The following is a 25394-nucleotide window of genomic DNA, read 5'->3' as shown; positions in this document are numbered from 1 at the left end:
GTGCTTCCTGATCTGTCTTACCTTGGCCCGTTGTTTAAAGGAAAAGCAGAACGCTCTCCCAGGGCAAGATTAACAACTATGACAAGGCTTTTTGATTATGTTGCTCTCTCTTCCCCTCAGTTACGAAACTAAATTCATGGTTGTTACATTGTGCTGCTGTTCTTTCGGTAGATTGAATAGACATGCCATTTGCTGCTCACCCATAGTGCAACCATATATCGTATTTCCCGGCGATTAAATCTACCCGGTGAATAAGAAGAGGCCCGTTTTTAAGCCTGAAAAAATGGCTTTTCGCGTATAACCTGCCAATAAGATGAGTAGCCTAGTAAAATCACATCAACATCGGAATCTCAAATTACCCTGCAGAGGCTTTTGAGCGGTCGCCACTTTTGTGCATTGGTTAAAATAGCCTATAGTAACTTTTCTTGTAGCATAATATTCAATCCATAACAACTACGAAAATTCAAACTGTCTTTCAATTTCAATCTAATTGTGTTCAACCTAAATCACAGTGTTTTTTTTTTTAAATAATATTTTTACTGTTGCTAATCTATCTACTGCATTTTCAAGGCACTTCACGCTTTTTAAATATGAATTTAATAATTCCCAGCTTTTCATTTAATTGATTGAATATTATGTTAAATACAAAAGGTGAATTTTGAATCCAATGTTTCACAGTGTAGCATTCAGGCATTGTATAATCTTATTGCTTCTTAAATGTCTAAATGTTGACAAAATAATTCATTTCCCATTTTATTATGTTGTAGTTACTGTAATATAACCGCTCTTCCTTTTTATGTGGGACTCTCTTTAGATAGCAGAGCTGTAAATGTTTGACTAAGTTATTTGTAGCAAGTCGTTCTATATACACTCCTTTGTTGTATGTTATTAAAAAATGAATTTTAGAAAAAATGGTAACAGGTTTTTGTACTTTGCAACTGATACTAAGCTACTGGGTCCATATTCGCTGTCCTATTTTCATATGTTGAAAATCCTTATAATTTACTAATAATTACTGTTGAAAATATTTAATGCCTGGTTGTAATTTGGTTGTCCCACTGTTCAGCATTTGTGCACCATTCAGAGTGAATATATAATTTTTTTCTTTCTTTTATTAAGTGTTTTGTGAGATCTATTAATACTTGGGAACACGGATAAACCTGGTTGCTACAATACATCTATTACAATTGCCTCTGTGAGTGGTGGGAAGGTAGCATTGTCATCATGTCTCTATTCAAGAAGTCACAAAAAAGTCCGGCAGAGGTGGTGAAAAGTCTTGTGGCATCTTTGACATTGCTAGATAAACACAAAGGAGAAAAAAAGGCAGAAAAGGTCTGTTTTATCTGTTGATTGCTTTTTTGGAAAATACCATATTGCAGTTATTATTTTGAAAAGGTATAAAAATCAATACACACTTTTCGGCGCTCCAGAAGTGTGTGTATCAATATGGAGGTAACTAATTTTGTTTGCCTACTTTACATCAAGTTGTGTAAAGGTACTGAAACCTATGGGCAGAGGGTGTATGTATTCACTTGTTAACACAGACAGTTCCCGAACTCGTAATAGAACTAAAAGAAGGGAAATCTGAATAAACTTATGGGCTAACCTGGTACACATACTACGGGAGTACCCACTTTTCTTGACAGTAGATTATCATACATTTGTTCGATTGAATATGAACTATTTAAAATATGCCATGAAATTGTAAATTGTACCATATAAATTATTTTCTACATCATGAAACGTACTGTAGTTTCTGTAAATGCAACTTAACTTCTCACTCTAAGGATTGTTGTTTATTGATTTAAGTGCTTCAGACTTTCATATATATACTGTTCCATTAATAAAATATAATAGTTATTAAAACTATTTATATTGATTAATAATTAATTTTTTTGGAGACTGAGTCTGGTCACGTATCAACTTGAAAACATGGAATTTTTTAGAGGAAATTGATTTATTAATAACAGTGACAGCTCATGAGTCAACCACAGGGGCAAATGCACAGTCTTATAATATTAAAAGTTGCCATTCTTAACCAGAAGCATTGAATTGAAATCCTTATTATTACAGTGGATTCATACTCATTATTACAGTGGATTCATTTTATATATGAATATAATATCATTCATGTTTGTGATTTGTTCATCAAGTTTATTCCTAATTCAAAATGGAGGTCTTTTGAATGATTGAAATATAAATAATAATAAATGCTTAAAATTTCAATCAATTACATGCTCAATTTTTAAATAACATTTGAGTTTGTCTCTATACCTATAAGTAGACCATTATCATCCATTACTTGTGCCAACTTTATGGAAGATTTAACAATTGTGTCCAGCTTTTTTTCTCAGTGTTATCAACAGTGTCTTTTTGTAACAGTGCATAATTGTATTGAATAGCATTACATTGAACTATTTCACAATTTGTTATCAAAAGTTTCTCATTTTGTAATCTGTTCATAACTATTTGCTACATTCAGCTAAATGTTTTCACTTTTTGCAGCATTTGTCATACTGTGCATTACAACATATTTTTAATTACCTATGTTATGAAATATCAATTCATTACGTGAAAAATTTATTCTTTTTTTCCTTGTCATAATTCAATGTTAATATTTATTGAAAGTTTGAGGAGTTTTGAAAGTTCGGGAACCACTAACTCAATATAAAGTAGGAAACAAATTTTATTTCAATGTTTCAGGCTTCTGAAGATGTTCTTAAACAATTGCAAGCTATGAAGATGATCTTACATGGAACTGAAAATCATGAACCAAATGCTGAGATTGTTGCTCAGCTCGCGCAAGAAGCTTACAACAATCATTTACTATTTAAAATGATTAACTATCTGCATCTTATTGATTTCGAGGTATATGTTAAGTATTATTGTTATACTCTTGTATGTCAGCAATGGACTGTTTTTTATGCCTTTTTCAACCAAGGTCAGCTTTACTCGCAAGGCATTTTCACTTATACATGGAAACTTCACCCATTCGATTGCTTTGTATGTTAGTACTTAGGGGTATTGATCTTTTAAAGTTCAATGGTAAGTAGCACAAAATTGTTTGAAGTTCTATTTTCCCTCCGGTCCGGATAGAATGGAATTTTTCCATTTTTTCGATGTAGGATAAGCTGGTAGGAGAGCTTATCTGATTTGTTCCAATGCATGTTTTCATTAAATGTCAAATGAAGCCCAACTCTACTTGGGGTTATCTTAAGGGGTCCAGCAATTTTCCCTCACATAATAAACCTTAATGTGATTGAAAACCCTCAGGGTATTCGAGCGCCTACAGACCTTCATGCTCAAATAAAAAGTTTGGTTATTTAAATTTATAATGATTACAAAAAGATCTATGAGACATTAACCTTAACATTATACTCTCTTCAGGAAGGCCCGGCTGTATATGAACCTGTACATGTGCTACATATGTCCTACCGGTAGTTATTTCATGTTTATATTCCTTTTTGTTCATTATTATTTCAATAATTAGGTCACATGAAGGGTATTACCACATAAATCCTGCTTAAGCAACAATCATTATATTATCACCATCATGCAACACTGTTTTCCAAAAATAAATTCTAGTTTAAATTGGGGAATGTCAATTTTAGTTTGGACTGAATATTCTCTTTCTAATTTCTTATTCTTCATTGTTAAATGTCAAATTCATTACCAACGCCCGCTTTTTATCAATATATATACACTAAGTCAATGATTACCAGACAATGACGTTAGCCCTTCAAACTATAGGCTGTAAAAGTAATGGTTAAGTAGAAATAAAAATTCAAATATGACAAAGTTTAGTAAATATCTGGATTTTATATGGCTAGGGCGATATGGGACACTAATGGATCATAACATATGATAATGATTCATGTTTGTTTATCATTGTAAATGTCACTATAAGTTGGATTCAGTCATTATTCGCCTAAACTCTTTGGGGATTTTCCTATACGACTTCTATTTGTTATTGACACAAGACGTTTCCTTACTAACAATGCCAATAAATTCACTGATTGTTCAACACACAGACTTGTGTGATGTGTCAGACCATTCTTTTCAACCTTCCTTATTACACAACCCTTTTTATAATTTTAATTATCTTGTGAGTGGTGACCCCTTTTCTTGCTTATTGCTCATACACATTTACACAGAGAGTATACTACAGTATAATCATTTATTGTATTTCTAATATTATTCATCTAAACTGGTTGAATAACTTTATTGAGAAATGATTTGTATAGGTTTGCTATATCATGGATATCCAAAGGAAATTTATTCTCTGGTTAAAACAGTGGGAAAGCATGTGGTATTATATAACCACATAATAAATAACATTATAATAAAACAAAACGGTCAGTTGGACAATTGTTAAATAAATCCAATACAACAGTTACAATTTGCATGAGATAGAAAAATTCTGTACTGTATAAAAATCTTGGTAGTTTTCGTTTAATAAATTTATTAAAATGAGAATTCGTAACAAAATATGCAAAAAAAAATTAAGTTGCATTTTTAAATTGTTTATTTGGCATAGCTACTCTATAGCTTTAGTTCACGTCACTCTCACCACAGAAATTTTATTTTAAAGGGAAAGAAAGATACTACACAGATATTTAACAATTTACTTCGCCGCCAGATTGGCACCAGAACTCCAACAGTCGAATATATATTATCCAACACAACAATTGTTACTTCGCTTATTGATGGGTAAGTATTATTTGTTTTATTGCTTCTGTTTTTACACTAACCATTTGATGGACCACAGATGAAACAGTACTCCCATAGTATGTGTACCAGGTTAGGGTTAGGCCATGATTTTATTCGGATTGCTTTTGTATCACCTTTGTTATCAATTTAGGGAGTAGTGAGAATGTATGCTTTATTCCACATACAAAAATGCTGATTACATTTCAGATATGAATCTCCAGACATTGCACTTCAATGTGGTCAGATGTTGAGAGAATGCCTTCGTCATGAACCCCTTGCAAAACTTGTTCTCGATTCCGATTTATTCTATAAGTTCTTCAATTATGTTGAAGTTTCGACTTTTGATATTGCTTCTGATGCATTCTCTACATTTAAGGTAAATGTTACCAAATTATTTCATTCTTATTTCAGAAGTTTCAGTTCAGATTAAAAGCTTATGTAGTTGATTGTAATATGAAGTTTGTAATACTACTTAGTGCTGGGTTAGACCATATAATCTGAATAACACTTATGCTCAATATTTTTTTTGACAATACTTATAACATAAGGTGTTCAGTTCAGAAGTCTTCTCATGGAATAGCATCTAACAAAGTTTATTAAATCAGGTATACTATCCCGGAATGAATTCAGTCTTTCCAGCCTGATAGCTTACTCGTATACACATCAGCATGTCTATCTATAGCCTTGGACCTTGGTAGAAGCGCTACTATGATTTCCTTCTTCAAAGGGTGTTTGCTGTTTTAGAACCCATAATATACCATCATCAAAGGAGGAACTTCGATCAAATTTGTTTGCTTTCGCACAAAAGTCAATTGAATTTAATATTTGTACAACACTAATTAATTATAGCCTCATACTGGTTTAATAAATCTTCTAATGTAATGGTATGTTGTGACCACTTTTTTAGAGGCATTATCAAAGCTTATTTTACAAAGCTGTTTTGCTTACTTTCAAGAAAGGTGAATGTTTCCATTCAATAGCTTCTGTTTGTAATGTGGTAGCTTGTGCACCGCCTTGCTCAGAGCAGAGTATTTCATAAAAATGTTCATGTGGGTATGCTACTGGAATCACTTAATAAATGTTATATTTGTACTGAGTGAACCTTCTAAGAAACAGAATCCATAAATTTCTTCATTACTGCCTCGAAAGTGAAGAAAATTTATTTATCACTAGGACTTCCATTTGTTTATGATTGTACCCAAAAGTTTCAGTAATCTAGGCCGCTTTGCATAAAAGTTGTGTTTTTTCTAGAATTTGTTCCAAATCACCTGGGTACAAACTATATACAGTGAATTGGTCAAACATTTTAGAAAGTAGCTTAGCATTGCTCCATTATCTTCATTGTGATCTTTTGTTAATGGACTTTCTATTCCTAATATATCTATTGTTGTTTGACTTTCAGGACCTTCTTACCAGATACAAGATATTGTGCGTCGAATTTTTAGATTCAAATTACGACAAGTTTTTTGAGAGGTACACCAAGTTACTGAATTCCGAAAACTATGTAACAAGGAGACAGTCTTTGAAGGTGAAATATTCGTAATTTCTGACTTTGACATCACATGAAAATTATGTATTATGAATGAATATAATATAGCTATTTGGTTTCTATGATCACGGAAAACAATAATGTGCAAACACGCAATCAGCCACCAACATAATTTGCATTTTCTTTTTGCCGAATTTGAGATTTAATTTTGAAATTTTTGCTTCTATAAATATCATGGTCGAATATTCAAATCTAGTTATGAAACTCATTACTTATCGATCTTAAGATCGGTAAGTATGTTGATAGGTATTTGTCTGCCTGTGTGTTAGATGCACGCGATATCTCACGAAGGCGTGGTTGAATCTGCTCCAAATTTTGCATGTGCATTCATCATATCTCGGACCAGTAGCCTATTGATTTTGGATGAATTATGTCGTATAAATAGCGAGTTATTATTTAATTAGTGATGAAGAGATCTGGATATTTACAAAGTGAGAGATTTTCGAGACGCGCTGAATGTGTGTGTGCGTGTCCGATGCGCAAGTTTTCACACTAGTGAGTCAGAGCGAAGGATACACACCACCAGATCGTATCTCGTGAATAATCTTTAAGCATTGTCTATATCTCTCTTGTAACTTTGATGTCGTCGCGATGCGCAAGTTTCCTTCAGGGAATTTTCCACGCTATTGAGTCAGAGCGAAGGATACACACCGCGAGATCGTATCTCGTTACTTATAATTACTCTTCAAAGTTTAAGCAATGTCCATATCCCTCTATCAGGTTCGGGGTTGCAGAATTCCTCACTAAAATATCGCTAGGCTGTGTTTGAATAATCATGTGCATTCATCATATCTCGGACCAGTAGCCTATTGATTTTGGATGAATTATGTCGTATAAATAGCGAGTTATTATTTAATTAGTGATGAAGAGATCTGGATATTTACAAAGCGAGAGATTTTCGAGACGCGCTGAATGTGTGTGTGCGTGTCCGATGCGCAAGTTTTCACACTAGTGAGTCAGAGCGAAGGATACACACCACCAGATCGTATCTCGTGAATAATCTTTAAGCATTGTCTATATCTCTCTTGTAACTTTGATGTCGTCGCGATGCACAAGTTTCCTTCAAGGAATTTTCCACGCTATTGAGTCAGAGCGAAGGATACACGCCGCGAGATCGTATCTCGTTACTTATAATTACTCTTCAAAGTTTAAGCAATGTCCATATCCCTCCATCAGGTTCGGGGTTGCAGAATTCCTCACTAAAATATCACTAGGCTGTGTTTGAATAATCGTCGCAACCCGGGTTAGCGCCGTTGTATTTGATACAAAATATAGGATTGGTAAATAGGCTATTGGCTGGAAACTAATCGAAACAACCAGTTCGGATTTACAGAATTCTTCATAAAAGTATTTCCTCGAGTAGTATTTTGGCAATGACATGGGGAGTTGGCCATTGTTTCCTACATTTTTGATATTGGCTGAAAATTATTCAAAACAATCCAGTTCGGGTTTGCAGAATTTTTCGAATCGAAACCGCAGTTTCTGTTTTGGGGGATCCCCTACATTTTGAGCGATAAGTCTTCGGTCTCTGACCGATATTCTCGTTTTATATTCAGTCACAATATTCATTACTAGTTCTACTTAAAATAAATTTTTAAAATTTTGTTTTAGTAAAACTGAATAAAAAGCCATGGTAGCATTGATGTTTGTACCCAAAACTAACAACATATGCACATAATTATAGCTTTTATCCATGAAGCTGCATACTTCATTATTATGTTTCGAACTAGGTGACCCTTATAATGTAAGATTGACTCCAATTTCTGGTAATCTGGTTTCAAAATAATAAACTATATTTATGCATTTAAAATATTAAACTGTCTATTCGTTTCATAGGGGATGGCACTGGCAATCAGGGTTTCAAAACAAAAGGGCGGGTGTTGAATTTAAAAAAAAATTATTTGAAAATATTGCCAAGAAACAAAATCATAGTTTCAAGAAATTTCATCAATTCATTTAAATAAAAACTTACCGGCGTTTAATAAGTAAAAACTCATTTTTCTACATTTTCTTACTCAATTTTTCAAGTTTCGCCCTTTTGTGTTGATGGAAGCCCACAATAATATGGGATAGTTTGCGATATGAATAAATTATTTCCTCCTCTTGTTAGAAGTGTTATTCTTTATTCATTAATATTATTTCTGAATCCTATTAATATATAAATTTATTATTTTTAGCTTCTTGGAGAACTACTACTTGATCGTCATAACTTCACAATTATGACAAGATATATAAGCAGCCCTGACAACCTCAAACTTATCATGAATTGTTTGAGAGACAGAAGCAAAAATATACAGTTCGAAGCTTTTCATGTGTTCAAGGTTCTGATTATTATTTGAACTAATTTTATTGTATATTTCATTTTTGTTAGGTCTTTTCTTCTCTCTCTTAACAAGTCTTAAACAAGACCTAAAATAGGTAGCCATTGATATGTAAAGAGCTACTGTGTTGAGTGGAATCTTTCCATTTATATATATATATAGCCTAATCCAGAGGTGTGCAACATAACATACCTAATCCAGGGGTGGGCGCGGGCCGTATAACCAACTTCGGACATGTAGCTGTGCCATGCAAAAAATTTAGTTTTTTTATATACACAACAATTAGGATTTTACGCTTAAATATGAAAAATTCTGAGTGTTCACAAGAGCGAGACTAAACAACTTGGCGGGCTGGGTTGTGGCATCAGGCTGCCTTTCCCCCCAACCCCCCTAGCCTAATCTATCAAGTATTTAGCTTAACCTACCGTATTTGTTTACTAGTGATGTGGTGGACAATAGATAATCGAGTTCTAATTTAAAACTGGGCAATATTTTAATGGATGACAAATTGAAAATATTTTTGGTTAGGCTACAGTTATATTGTCTATATTTTACTAGCTATAAGGCACTTGATCCCAAATACTTGATGGGATTGGCCTCCAGATGGAACTATAAGACAAATGTACAGTATATATTTAGTTTTTCTAGTGGTGAGATTAAATCAAACATAATAATGGATTATTTATAAATCGAAAATATCATCCTTATTTTTGATATCATCGACATTTATACCTTAAATTAGTACTGCGGTCTATTATATTATGTTGCCATCATTTGTAACGTTTGTTTTCTAGGTTTTTGTTGCAAACCCAAAGAAATCGCAACCAATTCTTGATATTTTAATAAAAAACCAACAAAAACTTCTTGAGTTTCTTCCAAAGTTTCACAGTGATCGGACTGACGATGACCAGTTTAATGACGAAAAAGCATATCTGATAAAACAGGTATCAATGTGATGTTTCTCATTTATCTCTCATCCCTTAGTAGAGAGTTCAGCAATCAACAGTTAACTTGAATTGATGTGAAAAAAGTCTACCGTAATGGTGGGCAATGTTTTTATTTGGCAAGGGCTGTATTAGGAATATTTATTTTACTAGAGGTCGCATTCAGATATTGACTGTGCTGTCACAATTACTATTCCCATTTGCATTCATAGTGTCAAATTTAATGGTGGCTAACATTGTTGAACTTGGAGTGGGAATTATTATTTTGACAATTCATAGTTTAGATATTTTAAATAAAGAAATGTAAATTTTGTGTATGGTTCTAGATAGGAAATTTTTCCAACTTCCTCCAATGGTGGGGGATCAGGTGCTTAAAATGCGTTAGCGGGCCGAATTTTGCTCACAGGCCGGAGTTTGCCCATAACTGATCTAGCATATGAATCATCTCCTATAGGCCTCCATACTGGCAAAGAAATCTCCCAACAAAAATAGATTGTTCATGTTCACCTGTTCTGAATTAAGAATGTCTAATGTCGGAAAATATTTTGCACCTTTGGGTTCAAGATGCTGTCATGAAGTATATAAGATGTGATCATTAGGGCTGGGTATAGTTAACCGATTTTAGATTAACGGTTACGATTTATTTTAACCGCTAACTGACATCTCAGGTACAAATCATCTTTATCTTTTTGTGGCGTTTAATTCAAAAGAATATCACTAACTGTATTGGCACGGACCCAATGAATGAGAAAAATAATTGAAGTACCAAGATTGCTGTTTATGAAAATTTGACCATGATAAATTCAGAATCAGTTTTCGATCGAAATATTATTGTTCACGATTTTATTGTAAAATCGTATATTCGATGTCAATTGTCAACCAACAAGTGCGCAGTTGATGCTGTTGTTTTCAGAGTAGATTATGCATGTCAAAAACTGAAAATTTGTCACATAAATGACATTTAATAACGGATTCGGGTTTTACTTCCATACGTCCGAATCTCCATTTGTGAATAATTTTGAGAAATGCCGGGATAAAATCCCCCGAAATTGCTTTGTAACCATTGTGACGAAACAAACTAAAATTATAAATCATTACATCAAACGTCACGCTGCAGTTAACCGGTCAAATTAACCCGGTTAACGGTTAGTGTTTTCCCTGAAATTCCCAGCCCTAGTGATTATAAAAACTTTATTTCATGACCCCTTGAGTGATCACACACTTGATGGACACGAAGTGGACATAACGATTGTTTCAATATTATGTTGTTGTTGTTGTTGTTCTTGTTCTTTGACATGTTTTTAAAAAGTCGCTTTTCTCTTTGATTACTGGACCAATTGCTTTGAAATTTTCAGTGGTTAAAGATAAAAATTTTCTTCAGAGGGCTATTACTTTTTTTTTTGCTATGACGTCATCAAAATTATTGCCATTGGGTGGGGCTACATGTCCATATATTTGAGCATAGGTCTCTTGTTATTAGTGTTAGTTCAACTGACTTTCCGGTATGAGATCAACTATTTTTTCTTTCCATATGTGCCTGCTTTTTTTCTATGATAATTCTATTTTGATCTACAGATAAAAGAACTGAAACCAGTAGCTGAATGTTGAGCAACCAATACCACAGGTAATATGCAAGAGTAATTATGATATGTTACCCTCTTCCATATAGATGTAACAATTCTTTATCACTCTGTGTAAAAAAGCAATTCGTCATATTACTGCATTCAACAAGGGATATTGTTTCTATCCCAGAGAATACAGGTAAATGGTGCGAATAAAAACACTGAAATAATACATGAGTTCGATATCATGGAATCCAGGTAGAATGACAGCTGTCATAAATTGGAACAAATCTCTGCTGATGTACAGTATATTACGCAAGTGAATTGTGTTCTTGATTTGATTGGCAAAGATGCTAACATAAGACTCATCTGATGCAGTAGGATTCAACTGTTCTTTTGTTGATATATTATTTCAATGCAAAATCGAGTCTTTATTACATTTTATATTATTAAAACTTATTGAATTTAGCCAGAAATAGTAGAACTACTTTGTTTTCATTTCATTTGAGTGTTTTGGTGTTATTATTTTTCTTTTATAATCTGGCTTCAAGTATTTGCTGCTATATTCGTAATAGATATCATACACTTAACTCATTTACAATTATCTGCTTGAATAGAATCAGAAAGCCAATCAAATATATAGCAGGCCCGCAGAACGCATCTTGTGGTGAATAATTTTTGAAGTTTACTTAATGTAATGAGTGCTACTTAATATGTACTTAATATGTAGAGAGGAACAGCATAATACATTTCTCAGTAGCCCAACTAACTATTATGGTTAATCACATGCGCTAACATTGTTTACTTTAACTGACTCATGAAAATTTCTCTGTTTGTTAATGGTTGTCCCGATATTTATTGTTGCCACTTTTTTGAAATGACAGTGCTTTATATCTATATGATAGACTTGAAAGCCTTAAGGCATTGTGTCATCGTCCATATGCTGTGAGCTCACCTGTATAATGGAATGTCTTAAAATAATATGAATAGATTTTCAACTTAATTAATGCAAGATAAGAGTGACTTTACTGCTTGTTGCCATCTTTTTAGACCATTTCTCTTTTAAATTCCTGTGCATTGTTTATATGAATAACTTTTTTTAAGGTTGTGCTCAGTGCTTGAAAAATGTGAAAATGTGATTCATGAAAATATGCCAGTACCATGACAAAAATTATCTGTAAAATTGTAATCTAATCAAAAAGATTTGAACTTGGATCTTTCAATGTATATTGCGTGCTCTCCTTATGGTTTATATTGATGCATACAGAATATTTGAAGTGACAAAATTAAATTTAACAACAAATATTATTTTTCTGTCAAATTTGTTTATTTCACAAGTCTATTATCGTAACTATTACATTCAGTCTACTATGTGATTGGTAATAAATTGTTTATTCATGCTTTAATTCTATGCTTGTTTTGTTTATTTACATTATTTCTTTGTTAATAATAATTAGTCAAATTAGTGAATTTCACGTATTTATTTTTTCGCCTTTCTGACTGCTAGTATAATGAATATCACTTTATGTAAAGATGAATTTATATTTCCATCTATTTGAAATCTTAGTTTCATTAAAATTTTTTGTTCCATTCTATGAATAACCACAGTCACCCTTAACTTCACCAAGATGGCAGACTTATTTGTATTATCCATTAGTGAATTAACTTCATGATTTAGGAGTATGTATCAAAATTTAGAATGTGGGAATGCATGGAGACGTATACAAATTTAAATTCGCTTATGTCGTTTAGGAATAATATAGAATGAAAAATGGGAAAATTTTTCTAGGCCAAAGCATTGCAGTCTTTATTGCAATCATTTCATCTCACTCAATTACAATCAAAAGTTGTATAGCATTTTCCAGTCATAGTGTGTTATTTTATTTTTATGACATGTTTATCCAGTAATGAACTGCCAATCTTGTAATGGTTAGTATCAACTCGTATACAAGGCAGGGCATTTTATATTTTTGAGTGGTGAGTGAATTATTTCCCCTGATTTGTAAAATAAGTGCAAAGGTTATCACATTATATAGTTTTCCCCCCTATAATTTTTGCCATACTACTGCACATGAATAAATGCACTGTATGTGATATATTAAGGTGATACACACAGTTGCTTTTTTCTTTTCCAATAATGAAAACATTTGTAAGGCTACATCTATATTGAACTAATGTATATTTGCTTTAGGTTTTATATTAGAAATTGGTTTATTTCAATACCTTGAGAAAGATCCAATTCCATATTCAATTTTATAACAACTTGTATATATAAAGAAACAATGTTTCGATCCAATTTACTATTTGTTGTATGCAATTTCTGTAACCTAGCTGCGTGACATCTGAGACATGCTAGGTTAAGTTTTATAAAAAAATTTAGTATAATATCATATTTCAATTTATTTATGTCCTATTAAAATTGTAGTCTGACTGCTTGATATCAAGGCTTGAGTGACTTCGCTGATCAAAACTTCTCACTGAAATTTTCAAATTCTTCTTCATAGATACCATAATTACAAAACAATTTTCATGATATAGAAAAAGTGACTGTGCCATACTTTGATAAGCTGTTCGCTTTAGAATATTGATTTTTATTCATAACAACCGGTCTAATATTATTTAGTCCAATAAATTATTATGGATGTAGTCAATCATTTGTTTATTGATGATTTTCTAAAAGAGCCCAATTCTTCCAGTAGTAATCTTGATTCAATTAAAGCCATACCTCCCTTCAAAATCAAGCCTTTAATGACCTGGACCTGAACGCACTTTCCAGAAATCCAGATGATTGACAACAAGGTTGTTTTTTCGATACCCCTCATTTCGCTAGGCAATTTTTTTTTACTGATAAAACTTGAGGAGTATATCTATGTTAGAAGTCATTTGTTTCATATAGGTATTTGATTCATCCTGAGGTTGTCTATATGAATGAACATTTAAAACATCTTCATTGATTTCAGTTTCTGGTGTTGAAGTCGCTAATGCTTTTGTAGTATGCTGTTGGCTAAATGACTGTTTTCACACTTTGTTTGAATGTTGTTGATTGTGTATTTATGAATGAAGAAGTAAAATATCGCAGAAAGAATCTGTTGTTTTCAATGTAGATATGTTCCAACTGATGTCGTGAACTGCAGATTATAAGGATAAGCTGTCTGCGATTGTGCCTGTAAAATTGCAGTGCACACCCAACTCTCTATGTTCCCTACTTTTAATCTGTTCTGATCATTGAGGTGTTCTGATAGTAATGCAGAGTTGATGAGTATGAGACAGTCCAAACAATGTTTAGGGATAGACTAGGTGACTATGAAGCAATCTAAAAAATTCGAAAACAAAGCTGATGGCTGATAAATTAAACAATATATGATAGATCGCACTATTCAAGCGAGAATCTCTGAAAACTTGTGAATATTATTAGAGTTGCGCTTGCTGTTAATATGATTAATTTTTTTCATACCTTTTTGACTGGATGTCATGAGTCTAGCAAACAGCGCGGGAAACTAATGTTGATCGGGGGCTGTGGCCTGTGGGCCCTTTCCATCTTCTCCCAAATTTATACTGTATTTTATATTAATATGCACTTTATATCTCATTTTTATCTCAAAAATCGATCGTGCGCCCAATATATGTATCAGGTAGTCAAGTGCTTTATTCCCCAGGCTTACACCCAAAACCGGTATAGCTTCAATAGCCGGTGTGTCTTGCAGCGCGATGCGACCTATTTACGCGCGCCTTATCATAGTTAACTGAATACGGCCTTATGGTCTGTAAAATATGGTGCTAGGATTCGTTTTTATATAGTTAGTCGTTGGTGGAAACACACGACTGCGGGATATACCAGGTCGCCTAGGCGTGCTTAGTGTTTTTTATTGTATTTCATATATTGTTCGACGTTTTACTCATGTTCTGTTGGACTTTTTTGGGTACCCCTGCTGGATAACCATATTTTGGTTTCCCGTTCCCCCCTCACCCTGGAATGCTATTTTTTATATATAATTTGTGAGTGTGCATATTCAGCATGGTGAAAAAATAAATTGCTGATTGCTGATTATTTCTTTACTCAAAACCTGCTCAAAAACCTCGAGACTTGCCGCCGAGGTCGACCACGCGTGACACGGCGCATGCGCCTTGGTGTAAAACATGTGCACACGACAATTTTGCACGTGGAAAATATTTCATTGCGGCGATCGACGTCTGACTGTTTTCGTAGATTTAGTCATGTCTTCAACAGATGTCTCGCAGAATGGTAAGTTCATATATAATAATTACATGTCTATCATTTACTAGCTTTTACTTTTTTTATTGAGTGAGATTAACTGCCCTGAGATATTGAAACCAACTGTATGCCTGTATCTAATGTCTGTATGCTGGTTTGTCAAACCACACACAGTTTATCCAAACTCAATTCGTATTTCTCTGTTTCATAGACTAGTCTTAAAGCTTTCCAGCATTGGCTGATTGGGCATGAATGTAATATAATAAATTACCATAACTCACAAATTTTATTATGTTATTGGCGGATTGGGGACGGATTTGAATCCCAATAGTCTATTGCGGTATTGAATCACAGGAATCAGAAATATTGCAGCCCCTGAATTCTGGAATTTATACAAAATTTGTTTGGCATGCAGCTAGTACAGTAACAGACAGACAGAGTAATGAATGAACCTGCTATTGTTATTGGGCTTATGACCTTAAATGAAGAGTTGTTGAATCTATGAATAGCCATTTTCAGATTTTTGTTTTTTTCATCCTACCTGTTATTCTCATTTGCAATTATCAATTTTAGGTTCCACAAAGAAAAAGAAAAAGATGAAGCACTCAATTGGAGTATGAACTTGATTTGTTGCTATGAATCTTATTTTAATATTTCAACCTGACACCGGTTCCAATAAAACCAGACTGAATCAGCAACATCCAGCACCTGGTGCACCGCACCATGCAACTTTTTTGAAGCCTATTAACAGAAAATTTTACCTAATTTTACTAGTTCATTTTGCATTATGACAAACTGAATCGATGCATGATAAAATATAGTAAATTTAATCTATTTTCTTGAAGGCATTTTTCATGTTGTATTTAATGAATTCTAAAATTATAGCTACCTTTTTTTCAGTCATATTATATGTTGAATATATTCATGATCAGCGAAAAGTCAAATATTTTGGTGGAAATAACTAAGTTCATTATATTTCAGGAATTGCAACAGAGTGGTGATTTTTTTGTCAAATCAGAAGAGAAACCTCCACCTAAATTAGACACATCCCAGTGGCCACTGCTTTTGAAAAATTATGATAAATTGAATGTGCGAACAAATCATTACACACCTCTGCCTTCTGGTTGCTCACCATTGAAAAGAGATATTCAAGAATATGTTAGGTCTGAATTCTTATACACTCTCTATTACTGTCAGCATTTATTTGAAATATTTTTTGTTTGCATTTGCAGTATTGCATAGAACCTAATTTGCTAATACAGTGGATTAATAAACTTAGGTAGTGTTTGCCTTTATCATAAGTTGAATGTGAATATAAATCATATTTCTGATTTCCTAAAACAAAATTCTGACAAATGATGATAAAATATTGATGACTGATTATTATTGATGAGTCAATAATCACTCTAATTTTTTCCTGATGTCAGTCTTTCTGAAACTTGTTTATTTACTTATTCTTATCATTTATCTTTACCAATATTGCGACCCCTAATTGTTACGTCTTCCTAAGATAAATTTTATGTCAGGAACATATTTGAAAAATGTATGAAACCTAGGTTTTGTAAACTTTTTATACATGAAAAGGGGCTCCTGAAGTATGCGAACCAAGATGGCGGACATCGGAATGTAATATGTGTACTAGGTTAGGGTTAGGCCATAATGTTAGGTATAAATACTACGGGAGGCTCTTGGCTAGTCTTCGAACTGATAATAGGACTAGAATAAGGAAAATTGGAAAAAAATTATCGCCTAACCCTAACCTGTTACCCATGTTACGTTCCGATGTCCGCCATCTTGGTTCGCATACTTCGGGAGCACCCATGAAAAAGTATTGGGAGCTTGATTCTACTGCTTATATTTTAATTAATTTTCTGAAATTGGTCAAAAAAACGAATTTCATCACCGGCACACAGTTGATGCTGTGTATAATAGAATACCTTTCAACAATAAAATTCTTTGCAGAACCGGTTTTATAAATCTTGACAAACCAGCCAATCCATCTTCACATGAGGTTGTGGCTTGGATACGAAGAATATTAAGAGTAGAGAAAACAGGACACAGTGGAACGTTGGATCCAAAAGTAACCGGTTGTCTAATTGTTTGTATAGAAAGAGCGACAAGGCTTGTTAAATCTCAACAGTCTGCAGGTTAGTTTTTTTGCCAGACACATTTTAACAAATTGTCATTTTTTATAAGTTTGATAGGCAATGCGAATCAGGCAAAACTCTGGAGCTTCAAGAAATAATAGAGCTTTACCCAGATGTTACTGCTCGTTCAGAGCTTTGCTTGTAGAGTGAATTTAAAAAACGTATAAAAAATGATAAAAAGGGTTGTTTGTGGTGAAAATAAAGCGATTTATACAACTTCTTTCTTTAACCGGCATATGATGACACAACTCGTGTCTGATATTCAGTGATGTTTCAATGTATTCACTCTAATTTTTTACTGATGTCGGTTTTAAAATGATTAATCAAAAAGAAGGCCACGCCAGTGTTTTACTTGATTGACAGAAATATTTTCTGTGTTTTTTTACCAGGTAAAGAATATGTCTGTATTGTAAGACTTCACAATGCAATAGAAAATGAAGTAAAACTCACAAGGGTGAGTATTTGGGATTCATAGCAAGGGGAAATATTAATAAAAATAGAGCATGTAAAAGGAAATATTTCTCACATTGATATGCAAATAGATAAATTGATTTGTCACTGAATTTACCAACGTACTGTCTACTGTGGCATCTATATGTATTTGGCCATCAGTATATTTTCTTTAAAAATTTTTGGTACAAGGGTACAATATATTTCATACTTATTCATACATGCGACTCAAAAGTAATTTTATTCCCATTCGTATTTAGCTTAATTCTGATGCCCATCGAGTTATACATGTATAAGCCAACCCCTCAGTTTGGCAGTTTTTTTCTTGAGTTTCAAACTCAAAATATGCGATTTATACGGTACTATGACATATCTTTCGAGATTCGATGCAAAAAAATATTCTATCAGATTCTAAAGTCATCAGGTATTTGAAAATGCGCAGTCCAGCTGCCCGTTTTTTATATAGTAATATGATGATACTAAGTCAATCCATTCTTTGAAGGTGCGCCGAGTGACTTGACTGATTTGACCATTTAAGCCTTTACTAATTTGGGGTTCTCTCTTATGGTATGAGGAATATTTGTTCATTTCGTCAAGACGCCGACATTGATTGTTCGTTTTCTCATTTCTTTGATTTGAGTAGATCGAGCTTTCAAATTCTAATGATGATTTTGATGGTATCTGATTACTGTTACTGTTCGGATTTAAAACAATCGATATTAACAGCTTTATAAAATGAATATTAGATGCTGCATATAGTGGGTGAGAATATAAGCATCAAGGTTCATAACCTATTATATCTACCTCTTCAAAATGATTTATATCACTGTAAGCGCAATTCAGGGTTTTACTGCCCTCTAAAAATATACATGGCTTCTTCAGCAATCATCTACCAATATTCTCATTTTTCAGGCGATTGAAACATTGACAGGTGCATTATTTCAAAGACCTCCATTAATATCTGCTGTCAAACGACAGTTGCGAGTTCGCACAATATATGAAAGTAAATTGATTGAATATGATCCTGACAGAAGACTAGGTGAGAGTTTCTTTAAAAATTTTGGATAATGGATACACATTGATATATTTATACAATGAAGATCGAACAACTCACCTGAATGATTCTACAATATCAATTCTTCTTTCTCAATAAATGTAAATAGCAAGAATAAGCTTCTGTAAATAAAGCATGTCCTGAGAACTGCATATATCTGATTTGTGATTGATGCGGGGTTTTACATGCAATATGAAATGAAGACCCCAGATTGCTCAATGTTGGTTTGTGTGTATTGTGCAAACTGTGTTTTCAAACATTTCTAAATAACGCACGATTAGATTAAATAATGATTATGATATGACATTCGAAAAAAAGTATTAAATGAAGCAAAGCTGTAATATAAAATTATTTCAGGTGTGTTTTGGGTGAGCTGTGAAGCTGGTACATATATTCGTACGTTATGCGTTCATCTTGGATTGATTCTTGGCGTTGGCGGACAAATGCAAGAGCTTAGGCGAGTCCGTTCTGGCATTGTGCAGGAAAATGAAGGGCTTGTAACAATGCATGATGTCTTGGACGCACAATGGCAATATGATCATCACAAAGATGAAAGTTACCTCAGAAGGGCTATTTGCCCTCTTGAAAAATTACTAGTATCACACAAAAGAATAATATTGAAAGATAGTGCCGTAAGTGAATCGCATATCATGTAGCAACGGAAACAAAAGCAGGCGCTTTAGATATCAATATAATGAACCAAACAATATTGCATCTGAACATGACGTGAAGGTTTTTGAATGACATTGGCGATATACTGAAATTAATTGTAATGCACCAAGGCAGAACTATTTAGTAATGGTTGTCCAATTTATTTTTTTAATGAATTCATATACTCAAAAGTATTGTATATTTGATACAGTTATAATGAAATTATGACTTGTCATAAATTGACTGTCATGCTCAATAAGTTTATAATCAAAATTACTTGTTGAAGAAAAATAGTAAATCTGAAACCGAAACTCTTCTTAATTGAAATCGGGATTTACATTGCAGTATCAAGATTGCGATTTGTGCAATTGAATCAGTTTGGAAATAATAGCAAACTAAGAAAAACATAAGTAATAAGAATATTTGTTGTATGAAAACTTTGAAGAATAACTTTCTATTATTTTCTCTGGTTTTAGGTAAATGCTGTGTGCTATGGTGCCAAAATTATGTTGCCTGGTGTTTTGCGATACGAAGATGGAATTGAAATAAATGAAGATATTGTTATAATTACCACAAAAGGAGAAGCAGTATGCCTCGGTAATGTTATGAATCCAGCGGAAAAGTTTATCCACTTTTCATAAAGTCGAACATCAAGTTCAAATATTGTAGCTTTTTATTTTACGGGAAGGGCCTTTCTTGAAAATTTGAAAAAAATAGATTCATTTATATACACTTATTTCAATACTATTATTAATGTATTTTATGTAGCAATTGCACTAATGACGACTGCCGTCATCTCGACGTGCGATCACGGAGTTGTCGCTAAGATCAAACGAGTCATCATGGAACGGGACACTTACCCCAGAAAGTGGGGTCTGGGACCGAAGGTGAAACGATGACAACATAATTTTGTTTAATTTATTACCATATGTTTTTCATTTTAAGATAACAAATTTTTTAAATCCCGCAATCAAGCATTCTATGCATATACATTGTAAAAAGCACAGCTGGGCCGAATAGCACCTTGGGTACATAGCCAAACTGTAAACAATTTCCCATTGTAGAAAATAGGTAGGGTTTGGTAGATCCGATCTTGGTTTTATGAACCTGATTCTAACAATGGGGAAATTGCTCTAAACGGCGCTATATGATTACGACATCCTGACTAAAAGGTAATAAATATCTACCCCGGTCTTTGAGATTGTGTTCATGTATATTATGATATTTATGGTACTTGTTACATCTCCACTGTAACCTTTTTTCCTCCTACTTTAGTTTTCCTTTTAAATCGATGTTATTGTGTTTATTATATGTCATTTCTGTCAGTTATAGTTTTCTTGTAAATATTTTAGGCAAATCTAAAGAAAGAAATGATCAAAAGGGGTTTGCTCGGAAAGTATGGAAAACCAAACGAAAAAACACCGAAAGATTGGACAACGAATTACAAGGATTTCTCGTAAGTTTAAGTTTTATTTTTTCTTAGCTTTCGAAATTCCACTCAAACAGTTTCAAATAATTATGTGCCTGCGAAAAAGGGTACCACCATAGTCTATAAAATTCGCACTTCACTTTTACAGCGAGCCATATTTGGTTCGATTTCTTTCAATATATAAATTTTTGGTTTTATGATTACAGTCTACCAGATTCTACTCCATCAACAGTTATCACATCAGTGAAGATTGAACCTGCTATTCAGCAACCAACTAAAAAGGTAAATTTAATTATAATTCGAAAGTAATTGTTTTTTATATTCTAAATGTGGTTATCGATGATGATTAATTCCCACAGATTCAAATGTGTTGATGCGTAATTCCTCGTTTCTGAGATAACCAGTGAAAATATGTCTTCCATAGACTTTATACTATTGTTTTTAGTCGTTGTAACATTCAATTAAAACTTGCGCATTTCACAGAGGAAGTTGGAAGATTCAAGTAGTGATGATGACGTCTCACCGCACACTGTTCCTGTTGCAGTTGTTCAACCCGTCTCGTGTGAGTTATTAAGCTCATTTTTTTTATATAAAATATTTTTTATAAAAGTATGGTCACTCAAAAGAACTAAAGTAGACTTCACTTATTTTCTGCTACTGAGTGGAGGTGATTTATTTTACTAAGTAAAATTTGATGTGATAGTTTGATCTGAATTAAAGAAAGACTTCTAAAAATTTGCATCGAGTGTTTTCTAACCAGTCCTGTTATAATGGTCATAATATATGTATTAATAATAACATGGAATAGCAAGGATTTGACTTGGGATGCTACATGGCTTGAAATGATGCTTTTCATGTTAGACTTCCGAAACACTTTGACGGATAATGTCATACTGATCAAGCCTTAAAAAGAGTTTCTGCATTAATTGTTATCATTTTTCTATTAATAAGGTGTTGATGATTATTTAAAAATTTGTCTTGCAGCTGACAAGGAGTTGAAGAAATTGAAAAAGAAAGAGAAAAAGGAAAAGAAAAAGAAGAAAAAAGACATGGGTGAATCAGCGGACAGCTCCAAGTTAGACATATCTCAAACATCGGAAAATATGGATACAACAAGTGCATCGATAACTGATATCAGTTCTATAAAGGTAATATCAATATCTTCATTTGATTTCAGGTTCAGATCTCTTGTTCTGTTACCAGCTTGAATGTGATTATTGCTGTAACTGAATTTTAATGAGCATAAACCGCATCCTGGTGGCAAGCAATACCCCAGTGATCGTAACATCGAATCCTACAGAGGGCGGAGTGAGGGCAAGATATTCTCTGGTGTGTGCCGGTGCAAAACCGGTGTGTGCAGTGCAGTTATCTGTATATTCAGTACGCATTCGGTTTTGTGTAGGACCCTATTACCGGTTAATCCAGGGGTTCCCAAGCTTTTTTCAGGACGACCCCAAGGACAACTTTCAAGCGTTCAGTGCGACCCCATGTCAATATATATATTTTTCATGAAACTTTAGAGCTTCTTTCACTGTACTTCTGAGTTTGGTCATGTGGTGGTATTAATTAAAAGAAGCTAAAACCAAACAGTGATGTCACAATAAGAACGTACATTTTCTATAGCATAAGCATATAGTGATGCTTATGGGCCTGTTTTACAGTAAGCCATGGTACGAACTGCTAAATTTAACATGGTTTGTCAAATCTTACATGATTTGCTCTACCATACCTCAGCGACCCCATGACCTGTTTGCGACCCTACCTACTTATCACTTTGACTCAATTTGGGGTCGCGACCCCTGGTTTGGGAACCCCTGGGTTAGTCGATCGCGAGCTATTTGAAAGATTTAAGTCGAGAGCAGATTAGCCATATCTGCTTTATACTATGCCAATCATTAAGACTAATTTAAGTTAGTTTGCGAATCAATAACCTTCCGTATTTTTATGTTATTTTTCGTTTCAGTCTCCGGATTCAAAGGACAAGAAAAAGAAAGAAAAGAAGAAGAAAAAGAAAAAAGACAAGGAAGAGGAATGAGCTTTACATTGATAACATGCGAAGAATCGAAATCTTACAGCAGAATCGTTGCCAAAATGAACATGTCAACAACTGCCCGCGGAATTGCTCAACTTTATGTACTTTTTGTGCCAAGTTTTTACCGTAAATCATGGTTTTCGACCAGCGTTATGTATCGTTTTACAAGATAAAGTTCGATCTGTTGTTATTAGCCTGTAACGTAAAGGCTATCGATTGAATCTCGTAATGAAACTTTTATCTTATGACATGGACTACGTTTACCTGGGTTTTCATCTATTTCTGTTTCACTGCCATTATTACGTTCCATTGATTTTTAGCTCAATCATGATTGTGGTGCGTTTTAAATCCATATTGTTTTAAGTTGTGTATTGGGGATGGCATATCAGTTTTGTTTCGTTTATTTGGTGCATCATTGGTGGTTGTAATGGCGGTGTTAGTTCCACTCTTGGGATCCGGACTGTGGAGCTGATTATAAATGTCAATGGCTCCAACTCTATATCCTGAGCTCTATTTTTGAGCGGCTACGGCTCCATACCATTAATTTTTATCTGTATTACCGATCAACTTGTAACTTTTAAATTAATGTTACAAATTGAATTTAAATAGAATTATAGGTTGAAAAGGATAGTTTTTACTGTATTCATAAAGCCTATTGCAAAATTAAAAATGTTAAACAAATATTTGGAAGTTCAGGAGCTTGTGCCACTAAACGTTCTGGTAGCTCCGACTCTAGCGCCATCTATCACGGTGGTTCCTAATCTTTGCGGGCATGCCGAACCCTGTGGCATTGTACAGTTAAACGAGGAACTCCATCACTATTTATAAAGAGGGAGCTAATTTTGCGCAAAGGATCATTGTGAGGTAATCAAAGGAACCATTGTTGTTAGGTTATGGGGACGAAAAACTGGATATAAACATCGCAACTTTACAGTTGCTAATAGTCTAGGTATTAGGAAGGTTTCATGATGTACAACTCTTTCAGGGGACCCTGGTCGGACCATAGAGCATCTCCATCGAAGAACCCAGGTTATGAAACACTGAGCTGTTATGATGAGCTTTACTTCCCAGTCCTGCTTCTGTTGACGCCCTTCGCTTTTTTTGGATAATAGCGCTCGACTTGACTTATATGTATAAGTTTATTTCGACTCCATAATCAGCATAACAATACATTTGACGGATAAAAACGAATAAATAAAAACTGATTATGAAATCAGGGGAGCAAACAAAACCTTAGATAAGGTTTATAACGTACAAAATATAAGATGGAAGGTTTTGCCAAGAGGAAGTGGTACGTGTTTACTCACCTAAAATTATTAAGTTATTTCACACACGCTCACATGCACCCTGTCTAATAAAACCTGTCTATTTATATGCACTCTTGCGATATTCTGTGAACATCACAAGTATGTCCCTGCCCCTCACTTTGCGGATAGATGTTGCGTATTCTGTATCCAGGAATTTATATATATAGTCTACATCGGGATTATCCTTATCTAGCGTGGATTAACTGACAAAACTGCCTCAAGTCAACGTTGCTTTCTAGTCGGTTTCGTGAGTAGGGTTAAGTTCGGATAGATTTTTCTATATTTCGAAAAAAAAGAGTAAACCGACTAACCGAGATAGCGATCGGAGACCGCCGACCTATCGATCTGGCGCGTGTATCCTTCGCTCGGACTCAATAGCGACGCCGTGTGTCCCATCACTAATTTAATTATTAACTCGCTAATTGTACGACATAATTCAACTAAAATCAACAGATTCTGGTCTCTGGTTTGAAATATGATGAATGCACATGCAAAATTTGGAGCAGATTAAACTTCGCTTTCGTGAGATATCGCGTAACATACGAAAGAGTCTAACAAACAAATACCTATCAACATACTTACTGATCGAGTTTAGATTTTTAGAGTCTGTGTGGGAGTGCCTGAATGGCTGATTACTGGAGTTATTGAAAGTTACGTCGACGCTGAGCAAACATGGCTCCTCCGAAGTTTGATTTACAGAGGAGTAGTTCAATAAATACCAAAATAGAATAGTATTTGCCTATTTATCCCGGGGGAGAGGAAATACAATAGAACAGCTTCATCTCATAGCGAATCACGGCGTATCGTCGTATCGATGGTGGAGAAAACCGTAACCGACTAGCGGTTACGTGGAACACCCCTCTCCCACATAATTGTCGCCGTATAGGATTCGAAACTGCGAACCCACGGAGGGCAATCAGAGTAGGGTAAAATTCTAGAAACATGCTCTAGCTCTCGGATAAAACTTAGTACTCCCCAATCAAGCGGGGATGACCAGTTTATCCCTCACGTTTGCACCAAGTTTT

At 34.0% G+C, this 25394-nt stretch overlaps 2 protein-coding genes across 2 annotated transcripts; both read left to right on the top strand.

Moving 5' to 3' along the window:
* The first annotated feature begins 1090 nt into the window (after positions 1-1090).
* LOC120327728 (calcium-binding protein 39-like) lies at positions 1091-14171 on the top strand. The gene is made up of 9 exons (XM_039394075.2): positions 1091-1332; positions 2704-2868; positions 4592-4710; positions 4918-5086; positions 6113-6238; positions 8437-8580; positions 9375-9524; positions 11100-11148; positions 11277-14171. Exons 1-8 carry the CDS (start codon positions 1225-1227, stop codon positions 11130-11132), a joined length of 1014 nt encoding a protein of 337 aa, XP_039250009.1. The 5' UTR covers positions 1091-1224; the 3' UTR covers positions 11133-11148; positions 11277-14171.
* A 999-nt stretch (positions 14172-15170) lies between these two features.
* LOC120328373 (H/ACA ribonucleoprotein complex subunit DKC1-like) lies at positions 15171-23433 on the top strand. The gene is made up of 14 exons (XM_039394836.2): positions 15171-15329; positions 15873-15913; positions 16281-16462; positions 17262-17446; positions 17836-17900; positions 18809-18935; positions 19308-19582; positions 20078-20198; positions 20370-20488; positions 20954-21057; positions 21237-21312; positions 21514-21592; positions 22015-22178; positions 22994-23433. Exons 1-14 carry the CDS (start codon positions 15224-15226, stop codon positions 23063-23065), a joined length of 1716 nt encoding a protein of 571 aa, XP_039250770.2. The 5' UTR covers positions 15171-15223; the 3' UTR covers positions 23066-23433.
* Positions 23434-25394: the final 1961 nt, after the last annotated feature.

This window comes from Styela clava, chromosome 7, assembly GCF_964204865.1.
Source record: "Styela clava chromosome 7, kaStyClav1.hap1.2, whole genome shotgun sequence".
NCBI lineage: Eukaryota > Metazoa > Chordata > Ascidiacea > Stolidobranchia > Styelidae > Styela > Styela clava.
This window is presented reverse-complemented; position numbering and strand designations above follow the sequence as displayed.

What these genes read in the sequence shown, in the direction of transcription:
- LOC120327728 (XM_039394075.2), top strand. Translation starts at nt 1,225, where the DNA reads ATGTCTCTATTCAAGAAGTCACAAAAAAGTCCGGCAGAGGTGGTGAAA. An exon ending in TGCATCTTATTGATTTCGAG is followed by an intron (nt 2,869 to 4,591) that starts GTATATGTTAAG and finishes TTTATTTTAAAG; the next exon opens with GGAAAGAAAGATACTACACA. An exon ending in GTTACTTCGCTTATTGATGG is followed by an intron (nt 4,711 to 4,917) that starts GTAAGTATTATT and finishes ATTACATTTCAG; the next exon opens with ATATGAATCTCCAGACATTG.
- LOC120328373 (XM_039394836.2), top strand. Translation starts at nt 15,224, where the DNA reads ATGTGCACACGACAATTTTGCACGTGGAAAATATTTCATTGCGGCGAT. An exon ending in GATATTCAAGAATATGTTAG is followed by an intron (nt 16,463 to 17,261) that starts GTCTGAATTCTT and finishes AATTCTTTGCAG; the next exon opens with AACCGGTTTTATAAATCTTG. An exon ending in TGATCCTGACAGAAGACTAG is followed by an intron (nt 18,936 to 19,307) that starts GTGAGAGTTTCT and finishes AAATTATTTCAG; the next exon opens with GTGTGTTTTGGGTGAGCTGT.